Source organism: Chenopodium album, chromosome 9 (assembly GCF_948465745.1).
Source record: "Chenopodium album chromosome 9, dcCheAlbu1.1, whole genome shotgun sequence".
In the NCBI taxonomy this organism is placed as follows: Eukaryota; Viridiplantae; Streptophyta; class Magnoliopsida; order Caryophyllales; family Amaranthaceae; genus Chenopodium; species Chenopodium album.
Genome location: NC_137842.1, coordinates 56,603,044 through 56,616,036, shown reverse-complemented (window position 1 = coordinate 56,616,036; position 12,993 = coordinate 56,603,044). Strand labels below are relative to the sequence as shown.

General features: G+C 32.5%; 1 protein-coding gene across 1 annotated transcript; it reads left to right on the top strand.

Annotated features, from left to right (window-relative positions):
* Positions 1-3,488: 3,488 nt before the first annotated feature.
* LOC145559925 (GABA transporter 1-like) lies at positions 3,489-11,340 on the top strand. The gene is made up of 6 exons (XM_081621202.1): positions 3,489-3,726; positions 7,076-7,173; positions 7,297-7,483; positions 10,163-10,293; positions 10,403-10,630; positions 10,868-11,340. Exons 1-6 carry the CDS (start codon positions 3,489-3,491, stop codon positions 11,246-11,248), a joined length of 1,263 nt encoding a protein of 420 aa, XP_081477328.1. The 3' UTR covers positions 11,249-11,340.
* The last annotated feature ends 1,653 nt before the right edge of the window (positions 11,341-12,993 follow it).

The window sequence follows — 12,993 nt, the reverse complement described above, 5'->3', positions numbered from 1 at the left end:
ATGCTTGCACGAGAATATCACTAATATAATTGATGACACCTTTATAATATTATTTTTGGTAACCTTTCTTTAACAAGATAATTGTAGTAGCACATATGATTCTGTTTTATTCGGTCATAATCCAAACTAGAAGGCTGATTTTATTTTATTTATTTATTTATTTATTTTCCTCTCTTTGTTGTTTTTTGGGCATGAGAAGAAGGCTTATTTGACGTACTACATAAGTATAGTCATATACGGAGTACATTTTTTGATATACGGAGTACATAAAAATATATACGGAGTATTATATATAATTTGAGAAAATTCAAATTTATAAAAACGATAAATAAAAAATGCAATTTAGGTATGAGCTTCAATAATAAGTCAATAACTTTTATTAGTAATGGGCTCACACTTATTGATTTAATTACAAAGATATCATATTGATTGAGTGAATTTGTTGTTATAGTCATAATAATAACACTACATTTGCATAAATTATTTATCTCCATGATAAATTAGTGCTTGCTCTATATAAGTGTACATTGGCCTATCTTATTTCATTTGTTCAAGAAGAGAGACTGAATAAGAGTAAATAAAATAGAGAGAATGAGGACATATATTGTCCAACCTCCGGTACTAGAATCTACACAAGCCAAAAATGAGGAGCTTGATGCTGGTGCACTATTTGTTCTCCAATCTAAAGGTATGTTCAATTCGATTTCTCTTATCAATCTATCAACAATATTTATTGGCGAATCATGATTTTTTTTTCTTTTATAATAACTACAATTATATATTTTGGTGCAATAATAACTACAATAATTAGTTGTAGCACAGTCACTTATGAGTTATTATTTCTTATACACACCTCATTGCACATATCTAAGATGAGATAAAAAAAAAAAAATGTACTTTTGATTTTCAAATCATAGTAGAACACCTATTTACTCCATCTATCTCTATTCTTTTCGCTATATTTATGTTTACACGATCTTTAAGATGCATACATTTTTAATTTTATACACGTAAATTTACAAAAAAAACTGATATTACTCCGTAACAAAAAATATACAATGAAATGAATTCAACAAAATCTCACATGACTATATATGATATCTTACTATGTTTAAATTAGACGGAATTAATGGTCAAATATTTAAAAGTTGACACAAATATTGACACTGGGAAAAAAAATAGAGACATCTTTTACTCTCTCTATTTTCCTGAATTCTTTGCCGTCAACATAAGTTACGTAACTACACAAATTAACTTAAAAATTAAAATGGAGACCAGTCATGTAGGAATTTTTGCTTTAAAGAGGAGAGAGATAGAGAGAAAAATATTTATTTCATACAGTTGGGCCTAAAAAATTATATTTAAATTTAATAAAGGTTAGGAATGAGTAAAGGTAATGGTAATTTAAAAAAAAAAATTAGACAGAAAAAAAAAATGAACGAAACTAAATAAAAAGTTTTCAGAAAACGAAAAAAAAAATAGTATTTCACCCAATTTACCTTTTGAACTCATTTGAATTTAGAAATAAGTTTTAAGTGGTTAAGTTACAATCCTCTCCTAATTATTGTTGTAAGGGATCGAGAAAGTGTATATATAGGACAACTTGGTTTTTATTCTTCCAATTACTAAATGTCTGTCTTGGGCATGTTTCGCTGTTTGTGTAAAATTTGCAAAATACTACTCGTATGTAAATATAATAATGAAGGAAATAATAATAACAAGATTGTTATCAAATCGATCGGATTCTATAGATATCTTAATCTATTATTTTTGGTATGTAATTTCTTTATAGGTTCGTTAAAAGGAAAATTAGGTGTTAACAGACCAACTCAAGCAAAAGCTTAAGTTGATGATTAAGGCTATGTTTAGATAACAAAAAATGGAAGGAAAGGAAGGGAAGGGAAAGGGAGGGAGACAAAGTTCCTTGTTTGGATAATATGTTGGGGGAGGGAAGGGGAGGGGGAGGGAGGGATCCATTTTCCCTCCTCCTTTAATAAAGACCATCCCTTCAAAATTGGAGAGATTTGGAGGGAAAATGGAGCTCATATTTCCTCCACTTTCCCTTCCTTTCCCTTCCTCCTATTTCCCTCCCTTCCATTTCCCTTCTAATTTGTTATCCAAACATAGCATAAAAGTCATGATCGGTTTATATACTCTATCATGTCCTTTACATGTTAAAGTGTGGATGTAGCATGAGCTCTAACATACCCAGCGTTTTAATATTCCACTTTAAAAAGAGGGGTGGATGAGATTTGAACACATGACCTTTGTATCACGCTAGTTCTTGATAATATACTATGTAAAATGATAGAATTTTCCCTTAGATGCACGTATTACTATTAACAATATATATAGGGTACGAGATTAACCTAGTTCACATAGTTACATAAAATAGGCTATACATGAACAATATTATTTACATAATTACTTCCTCCGTTACTATTTAGCTGACGCGTTTGATTTAGGCACATATATTAAGAAGAGGAGAGAGAGTAAGAGAGAATGAAAAAGCAAGTAGGCTAGCTTGTAAATGCAAGGTAAAAAAGTTACTCCAAAAGGAAACGTGTCAACTAAAAAAAACTTCCTAAAAAAGAATACGTGTCAACTAAAAAGAAACGGAGATAATATTGTCTAACAGTAGGGACAAGTTAGTGAAATACTACCATCATAATTTTAATTTTTTTTGTTAAATAACCATTTAATAGCATACCATCTTAATTTTATTATATTGTATTCAATAAATCACATGCACAATGCAAATTATAAATGGGGGTGAGGGATATTAGTATAACTTGAGTGCATAGCTAAATTGTTGAAGTACAATCTTCACAAACAACACATAAGTTATTCACATCAATAAAATATTTTATAAGGCTAAGAGCGAGACTACTCTTCTCATTGTCATATGGTTTTAGATGAAATCTTATTCGGTCATGTGGAGTGGACTCTTTGCGGTGCAAATGTAGCCCAAACCCGTATTTTAATAATAAAACATTAGTTGAGAAAAATTAATTATACAAGACTGCTAGCAGTAAGTAAATAAGGAATATGGACTTTTTTTTTTTTTTTTTTTTGAAACAGAATATGGACTTAATTATTAAACACAAAGAAAGCTATTCTAAAAATAAGGTAGCAAAACTACGCAAGGAAATCAATTTTTCTATTAACAGCATATGAAATCACTCTTAAAAACACAGTTAGTACAAAATAAATATATAACACGCTAAATGTATCTAAATAAAGTTCATTTCAACAAAATAAAGACGACTATAAATACTATTGTATTACGAGTACTATCATCATAATTTATTATAATTTGTAATGTCATTATGTCATAGGGGTGGCTACACTACCTCGGCTTATTATTTAAGTTTCTTTGTTCTCTGTATGGTTTTCTTACCCTCATTTGCATCAAAAAAATTATAATCCGTGTATATGATTTACGTGTTGTATGAGTTATTGACGCTAGCTTTTGTGATTAAATTTTAATGACAGGGTCATGGGTGCATTGTGGATACCATTTAACAACATCAATCGTAGCACCACAATTACTGAGTTTACCATATGCGTTTAGATTTCTTGGATGGGCTGGAGGCATTATATGCCTGATTTTAGGAGCATTGGTCACGTTTTACTCGTATAATTTGCTATCTTTGGTACTTGAACACAATGCTCAATTGGGTCGTCGTCATCTCCGTTTCCGGGATATGGCGCATGATATACTAGGTATGTTTTATTGTTATATGGAGTATTCTCATCTAATTCATTTATTTTGCGTGGGAAATGAAGAGTAAAGCAATTAGTTGCTCATTCTGCGTGAGCATAAAAAGAGAGAATAATGTGAGAATATATTAAGATGAGGATTCAAAAGATAGAATGAAAGAGCTTTACCCTGATTATGGGCATGCTTAGGCCTAAGATAAGGAAAAAGAACACATGGAAACTGATTTTTTTTTTTTCTTTTTTTTTCTTAGTTCTATTTGACACATGGAAAACAAAAATAAAAGAGGCAACTATTGGAAGCACAAGGACATTACTTGGCAAGTTGGCATTGGTTTTGCTCTTAGAGTATTAGGGTGTGTTCTAATTTACTGAAAACAACTAAACTGAGGTGAATTGATTAGGGCTTAACTGAATAAAGCTGAAATGAATTGTTTATGAGAGAAGAAAAATAGAAATTGGATTGAACTGAACTGATTGAAGCTAAACTGAACTGAAATGAACTGAATTAAACTGAAATTAAGCTAAACAAAAACAGGCCCTAGTGGTCCTAAAAAGCATTACAAATTCCAAATGAAAGAAAAGATATTTGATTTGAACTAATGGCTTAGGGTCTGTTCTGATTGGCTGAACTGAACTTGTTAGAGCTGAACTGAACTTATTAGAGCTGAACTGAATTGAACTGAACTGAACTGAATATTTTATAAGAGAAGGAAATTAAGAGCTGAACTGAACTTATTAGAGCTGAACTGGAATGAATTGAACTGAACTGAACTTATTAGAGCTGAACTGAACTGAACTGAACTGAACTGAAAATAATCGTATAACAGACCCTTATTGAACATTAACCTTTACTTTATTTTGTCTTTGATTCATCTACTTAAGCCAAACCATGATTAAAGACATTACAAATTACCTTTTTTTTTTTTTTTTTAATAATAGACATTAAATTACAAATTATGGCCTGTTTTCATTGACTGAACTCAGCTGAACTAAAGTGAACTGAACTGAACTGAACTTAAATGAATATTTTATAAGAGAAGGAAATTAGGAGTTGAACTGAACTGAACTGAATTGAACTGAACTGAACTGAATTTCAATCTATGAGAACAGACCCTTACTTGTATAAATAATAAATGCAAGATTTCAACATGTCACATATCGCATATTGTCATATTGACCTTCAATATATGTTACGAGGTTAATTAATTATACAGTATTATAGATCAATGATGTAATAAGTAATAACTTTTGGTCAACCGGTCAAAGTGTTGGTCACTTATTCATTAGTTGATTGGTTGTACTCGAACTCTCATCGGTACTTGTAGGATTTAGGGCCTGTTCTAATTTACTAAACTGAGCTGAACTGAACATAATTAAAATGAAGTGATTGGAACTGAACTGAACTAAACTGAATTGAGCTGAAGTGATTGGAGCTTAACTGAACTAAACTGAACTGAAATGAATTGTTTATGAGAGAAGGAAATTAGGAACTGAACTGAACTGATTGGAATTGAACTGAACTGAATTGAAATTAAGTTGAGGAGAGCATACCCTTAGTTTTAAATGACTTGACCACGTTTAATCTACTTCTTCTTTGAGAAATATTCTACCTCTGATAATTAGAGTCATGAATGACATTAATAATGTTTTCTTGGTATTAATTTGTGCTTAATTAGATTGTATTACCATGATACCAAAATACTTCTTCGTTAATACCAATAATCAACAAAAGAAACTGTTTTGTTTGTACCATTAGATCTCTTTGCTGGTTTTAAACAATACCTTAAACAATACCATCTAAATACAATTTTGTACTAACAAGCGTTATTAGAGTCATTAATAACTCTAATTTATATACTAACAAGTGTTATTAGATTAAGAAATTCTCCTTCTTTCCCATAAAAAAAAAATAAAAAAAATAAAATCTTACTTCTTAATGATGATGTTGTATCATGTTTGTAAGATGCATGAAAGACATTAAAAATAAATTTCCATTTTCTTAACTTCCATCGACTAACTGGCAAAAATAAATAAATAAATAAATAAAACAAAACAAAAGACTTTCCAATGACTAAAATGATGTTCTAACGATTTGCTTTCATATTTTGGGTTGTAGGAAGTAGTAGTGATTATAGCAACCTTTTTTTTTTTTTTTTTTTTTTTTTTACGGGAAAATGTTGCGATTATAGCAACTTGGGTAAAGCTTTGGCATTGATTTTTTTTTTTCTTTGAAGCATGGCATTGATTTATATAAGTTCCAATTTTACAAATTTTGACCAAACATAATTCTGATCAAAACATAAGAAAATCATGTGTGGATTTGTTACATTCATCTGAATAATCAATACGTATTTGTAATTTATCAACTTCTTATAATATATTCATTTCAATAAACAATGAAAGATAGGTTTAAGATCATATGTATACGATATATATGTTAAAGGACCAACTCAACTAAAAACTTAAGCTTTTGGCTGAATTGGTCCTCTAACATGGTATCGGAGCCAGCATCACATAAAGGTCATGAGTTTGAATCTCATTCACCCCCTACTTTCAAGTGGAATATTCAGCGTTGGGTAGAGGAGAGCCCATGCTGCATCCACACTTCTAGCTCAAACGGGCTCTCGTGTGAGGGGGCGTGATAGAGTATAAAACATATTTTTGGGTCTCAACCATCAGCTTAAGCAAGCTTTTGGATGAGTGGGTCCTCTAACAATTTACATCTTAAAAAGTGATCTTATGAAAGCTCACACATCACGCGCCATTCTCCATCATTCAATGTCATCTCTCAATATATAATTGTGTTTCAAGTAATAAGACATAAACATGGAACCTCAATTTCAATTCTAACAATATAAGCCTTACCGCCGGTATAAATTACTTCCTCTATTTTTTTTAAGTTGACACCTTTCCTATTATCACGCTTACCCATGTATGTTTTTAACGATCAATATCTCTAATTATCAACATTGTAAAGTTATAAAAAGTGGATATTAATAAAAATATACATTGAAACGATTCAAATAACATTCCACATGAATATGTTTTATCGTATCTATAAACCACAAAAGCGAGTCAAATCGTGTTGTGTGAATAGTGTAAAAGACAAATAGTGTCAACTAAAAAAAAGGAGGAAATATATTTCATGCTCACTTTAGAAAACAATATGCAATAAATAAATTTAATTAAAAAATCAAGTCATGAATTTATGCATAATCGTCGATGAATTGTGACTCTATCCAATTTCAAATGATATTTGTGTTTTTAAATCTATGCAAAAGCATTTGTGGACATTGAGATGAGGCTACAATTTTGAGAGAATGGGAGTTACAAAATTTGTTACCATTGGCAGGTCCAAGGTGGGGAAAGTATGTAGTGGCCCCAGTTCAATTTGTAGTTTGTTATGGTGCAGTAGTTGGCGCTTGTCTTTTGGGTGGCCAGTGTATGAAGGTTAGACTCTGTTCTCACCTTATTTTAACTTATTTCAAACAATGTTTTCCATTCAAATTGTATGATGCAATTATATAGTCACACGTGCTAATAACTTCGTGACAATGCAACTTAATTCCTCAGGCTATCTACTTGTTGTTCAATCCAAATGGTACAATGAAGCTCTATGAATTCATAACCATATTCGGAGCACTAATGCTAATCCTAGCTCAAATGCCCTCGTTTCACTCTCTCCGCCACATTAATTTCATTTCTCTGCTACTATGCCTTAGTTATTGTACCGCTGTTACTGCTGGCTCCATCTATATAGGTAAATCATTCGTTTCCTTTTCTTATCTTGATGAAACTAAACACGAGATTGATTTTGTACCCCCTCGTCTCATATATCTTACTTATAGTTTTACTTTTTGCAACGTTATTTATGCGCTTATTTGAATTATATATTTTCCCTGATAAAATGTACTCCCTCCGTCCCCGAAAGAACGACCCATTTGCCCTAATTTTAGTCTAAAAAATAATGATCCATTAGCATTAAAATACCAACTAATTTGTAACAATATTTTTGCAAAATTAGCTTTCCCATATAAAATTTTATTTTTCTATATACTTTTATTACTATCTCTCTCTACTTTTTTGTAAACCCCTTATAAATTTATCTTTCTATAGAGGTTTTTCAGTGCGGCAAGCCACATGGTGCGGCACGGGTTACTTGTATTTTAGGGTTACTTGTATTCTGGGGTTACCTGTAGGGTGTTACTTGTATTATGAGGTTACTTTTATGGGTTACTTGTATCGTGGGGTTACTTGTATGTGTTACTTGTATTCTGAGTAACTCCTACAAGTAATTCCAGACCAAAATCCCATACCAAACCAGTAACACCTGATCAAAACCAGTAACACCCATACAAGTAACCCTATAATACAAGTAACACCTACAAGTAACCCCTGACAAAACCAGTAACATCCTACAAGTAACAACCCCGACTAAAACCAGTAACACCCATACAAGTAACCTCAGAATACAAGTAACACCTACAAGTAACCCCGACAAAACCAGTAACACCCTACAAGTAACCCCGACTAAAACCAGTTGCACCCATACAAGTAACCCCATAATACAAGTAACACCTATAAGTAACCCTTGACAAAACCAGTAACACCTTACAAGTAACTCTGACCAAAACCAGTAACACCCATACAAGTAACCCTTGCCGCACTATGTGGCCAGCCACATACAAAAATTTGTAATCTTTCTAATGTATTTTTACTTCTTTTTATTTAACTTTATTAATACCCGCGAAATCAACTCAAAAGAATCGTTCTTTCGGGGACGGAGAGAGTACCGTATTATGAGACTATTATTGCTGATTTTTGTTGTCTATTTTAAAATTGTCCAATTTTTGTTGATAAATACTACCTCTATTACAGGATATGTGCAACGATTAGACATTTTCCCTCTCTACTTTGTGTCAAATCGTTGCACATAATCTGTAACGGAGGTAGTACATTTAAAGGAGGATGCCCCGGTTTCTCATGGTGAGAAACAAATTTTGTTTCTCACATGCCATTTTCGTAATTAAAGTAACAACTTTATTCAACTGTGGAGCCCACAATAATGAAAAAGTTGTTGATTTATTCACGAAAATGCCCCCATGAGAAACAAATTTCGTTTCTCACCGGGAGAAACAGGGAGATATTGAGTCAAATTAACGTGTTAGCAAACATGTGACATGTCCACCTAAAAATGTAAGGTACTACGGGAATGAGAGTGAATATGGCTTTCCACATGTACTGTCCAAGCTACGCTTAATTATATGCGCAAAATCTATATTGCACCTTGATTATATATCTACAAGAAGGTACATTGAACCTAACAATTTCAAAAATAGCATGCATGCTCGTACCACTTAATCTCACACACCATAGCCCTATCATACAAATTCTATTCAATGAAATTATCATGTTAACTACAGATTCATAGGTGCTCCAGTATACTATATACACATCTATTCGATAAGAGCTACAAATTTCATGTAATGAATTAAAAATCAAAGCAATAGTAAGGTCAGACGTAACACTAATCAAACTAAACGGTGATGAGGGAAAACATTCTCAACCCTAGCTAGGCAAAACACTACTCACACCATTGATAGCCTGCTAGTACACCGTTGCACATGACACAAACAACACAGTCATTCTCAAACACAAACAAACAAACAAAAATCTTAATTTCACCTGATATCTAAAATGTAACACAATTAAATTATGTTCTACATATATTATCATTATTATATAAGTCAGGGGTGAGAATGTGAGATAGTGTTGTGGCCACGTTAATTACCTAATATGTCCTTGATCTTTACTTATTCTTGTACAATGAATAATGTATGTATATTACCGTATAAATTTAGAACTACATAGCACACATCATGTGAATATAAATTAGATACTAAAATACTAATATTTGTGATCAAACAGTCTGATAGAGTATAAAACATATTCCTGGGCCTCAACCATCATAAAACATATTTCTGGGCCTCAACCATAAGCTTAAGCTTTTGGTTGAGTTGGTCCACTAACATGGTATCAGAGCCAGCGTGACACAAAGGTTACGGGTTCGAATCTCATCCACCCCTCCTTTAAAAGTGGAATTAATTCGCGCCGGGTATGAGAGGGTCTGTGCTGCATCCACATTTCAAGCCCAAAGGGCCTTTTATGTGAGGGGGAGTGATAGAGTATAAAACATATTCCTGGGCCTCAACCATCAGCTTAAACTTTTGGTTGAGTTGGTCCTCTAACACAGTCCTAAACTAGGAAGAGATGTAATTTTTAGTATTTGTTCATGCATGGCATTTATTAAATTTGTAAAGTTTTTTTTTTTTTTTTTTTTTTTTTTTTTTTTTTTTTTTTTTTTTTTGTGACATGATATTCTAAAGTTGCTAATGAGTAATGACCATATATAATGTATGTGTTGCATTGTGACATGTAGGGCATACATCGAAAGGACCAAAGAAAGATTATTCTCTAGTAGGCAACTCATGGGATCGCTTAATTGGTGCTTTCAATGGAATAGCGGTTATTGCAACAACTTTCGGTAATGGAATTATTCCAGAAATTCAGGTTATTTGAATTGATATCTTCTCAACTTAAGTTTTTGGCTAACCCTTCATTTAATCAAATAAGTAAATCACTAATTGCATATGATACATTTTACTAATAAATTTGTTAGGCAACAATAGCACCACCAGTGAAAGGGAAGATGTTCAAGGGACTAACCATGTGTTACAGTATAGTTTCAACGACATTCCTTAGCGTCGCAGTGACAGGTTACTGGGCATTTGGGAACCAAGGCCAGATATTAAGCAACTTTGTTGTACATGGAAACCCTTTGATGCCTAAATGGTTCGTTTTTATGACTAGTGCCTTTGTCATTCTCCAAATTGCCGCTGTTGGTGTGGTACGTAACAACTTCACTCTTCCCCACCTAAATAGAGTGTTACACTAAAGTTATGCCCTAAAGCAAATACTTCTTAGTAACAAGCAAGTTTATCTACCACTAAAGAATCTCCTGTCTCACCATTATTTATTAATTATGAGACCCTCACATACAAGATTTGACCTTTTAATAATAGGATTATCTCCATATTTTCTATATTTGCAAGTTTTAATTACGTGATAATTTTTTTTGGTGCAGATATATTTGCAACCCACAAATGAAGTACTAGAGGGAGTATTGGCAGATCCGAAAAGTGGTCAATTCTCTCTACGAAATGTGATCCCAAGGGTGATATCGCGGTCTCTCTCAGTCACCATAATAACAATAACATCAGCAATGCTACCATTTTTCGGAGACATAAACGGATTCATTGGAGCTTTTGGTTTCTTTCCTCTAGACTTTGTTCTGCCTGCCATTGTATTCAACCTTACATTCAAGCCTTCAAAGCGTACTTTCATATTTTGGTTGAATCTCAGCATTGCCGTTGTTTTCTCCATATTAGCGGTCGTTGGATCAGTGGCCGCCGTATGGCAAATCATTATCGATGCTAAATCTTATAAATTGTTTGCTGATGTATGATAATTTCACCGAATTGGTGAAGCTTAAGCTTATATTTCAAGCTTTTAAATTGGATTTGAAAGAGGATGTTGTTTCTTAGACGATAGAGCATACAAGTTGTTAGATTGTTTACATAAATATTTTTCAAAGAGTTTTTTTTTTTTTCATTATTATTGAGGTTTAGGCAGGGGTGGTACTAAGCATGTATAGGGTGGTCGATTGCACAAGGGGCATAAGTGAACCTACTATAAAAAGACCTCGGTTTTTGAATTTAATAACATATTTTACCTCAAAAAAATTATTTTAGGGCCTAATTTAACAAAATTACATCGGGCCACTTTAAGTGTTAGCATTTATATCCCCGTCTCTAGGTTTAGGTTAATTATTAAATGTGTGTATGTAAACCTATGTTGTACTGTTCATTGTAACAATTGAAAATCAAAGTGAAAGTTTTGCGTAGAACGGACTCACGTGAGTCCGGTTTATAATGCACACATTCATCCCCCCATATCATTCATGTGAAAATCGATAATATTAATTGTCTTATTCCTGATAAAAATTATCTTATTCCTGACTAAAATAGTCTTATTAAATTATCTTATTCATGACTAAAATAATCTTATTCCTGATAAAAATTATCTTATTCACGACTAAAATAGTCTTATTCCAATTATCTCAAATCATATGCCCACATTAAGTTCTTGAGCAGTCATTCTTCCACATATACCCTTGGAGGATTGATTGATTATGATTCTCTCTGTACATCAAGCAACTATCATGAAGATACAGTTTCCAGCAAAGAATTCTCGCAATCCCCTTAAGATCGAAAACATTGCCAGAAGAAGTGAAGAAGATGATAAAAGAGATGGACAAAGACGGTGACGATAACGAAATTCTTTGAGTTTCATGCCAGATTTAGAGGCAATAAAAAAGAGGAGAGAGAAAGAAGTGGAGTGGAAGATCTGGTCATCTTTCAGATCATCTTCATCGCTAGAGAGGTGCGGGAGAGGAGGTGAGGAGAGTGGTGGAGGATCTGGCCGCCATTGATGGGCGGGAGGAGAGAGAAAGGAGAAGGAGAATGAAGATGGTGGACTTACGTGAATCCGTCTCACTCAAAACTGTACAAAAATATAAAGGCTAAAAAATTATGATTCATTATTGGAGAACATTGTGGTTCCTCTTTGTACCCCCTAGAGAACATGACATATCTTCGAGACATGTGACCAAACGAGTTGAAATTGATAGTCTAGAAAACAACTAGGTTTATACAATCTAGTTTATTAAGAGATTCTAGCTTATGTGGTTGATAAACAAAATAAACATTCATAAAGTGATAATTGCGTAATGATTCATTAACTTTTATTAGCCTATATATAGGCTTTAGATATTATTTTGTTATTATACATCCAATGTTTATTGGAAAAATATACAGAGTTTGTGATTTCAAAATTTTGAATCACATATGAGTATTGAATTAGAGAAGTTACTCTATATGAAACTATATACATTCACTTTCATTTTTATGATAATTACAGTTATACTTCAATTGTCTTTAAACTAACATGTACATTCGTAAACCTCGAGCTCATATGCATTTTACAATAACAAAGTACAAGCCCTTATCCTTGGTCTCGGTGACTATTTATCTAAACACTCGGCGGACCTACAAAATCTTAATTATTGTTCTTAGATAGTACGGAGTAACTGTTTTGGATAACTCATAAGCTCATAATGACCTTGTTCGATCCTTTGAATATATCAAACTC

What these genes read in the sequence shown, in the direction of transcription:
- LOC145559925 (XM_081621202.1), top strand. Translation starts at nt 3,489, where the DNA reads ATGACAGGGTCATGGGTGCATTGTGGATACCATTTAACAACATCAATC. An exon ending in TATGGCGCATGATATACTAG is followed by an intron (nt 3,727 to 7,075) that starts GTATGTTTTATT and finishes TACCATTGGCAG; the next exon opens with GTCCAAGGTGGGGAAAGTAT. An exon ending in GAATTATTCCAGAAATTCAG is followed by an intron (nt 10,294 to 10,402) that starts GTTATTTGAATT and finishes TAAATTTGTTAG; the next exon opens with GCAACAATAGCACCACCAGT.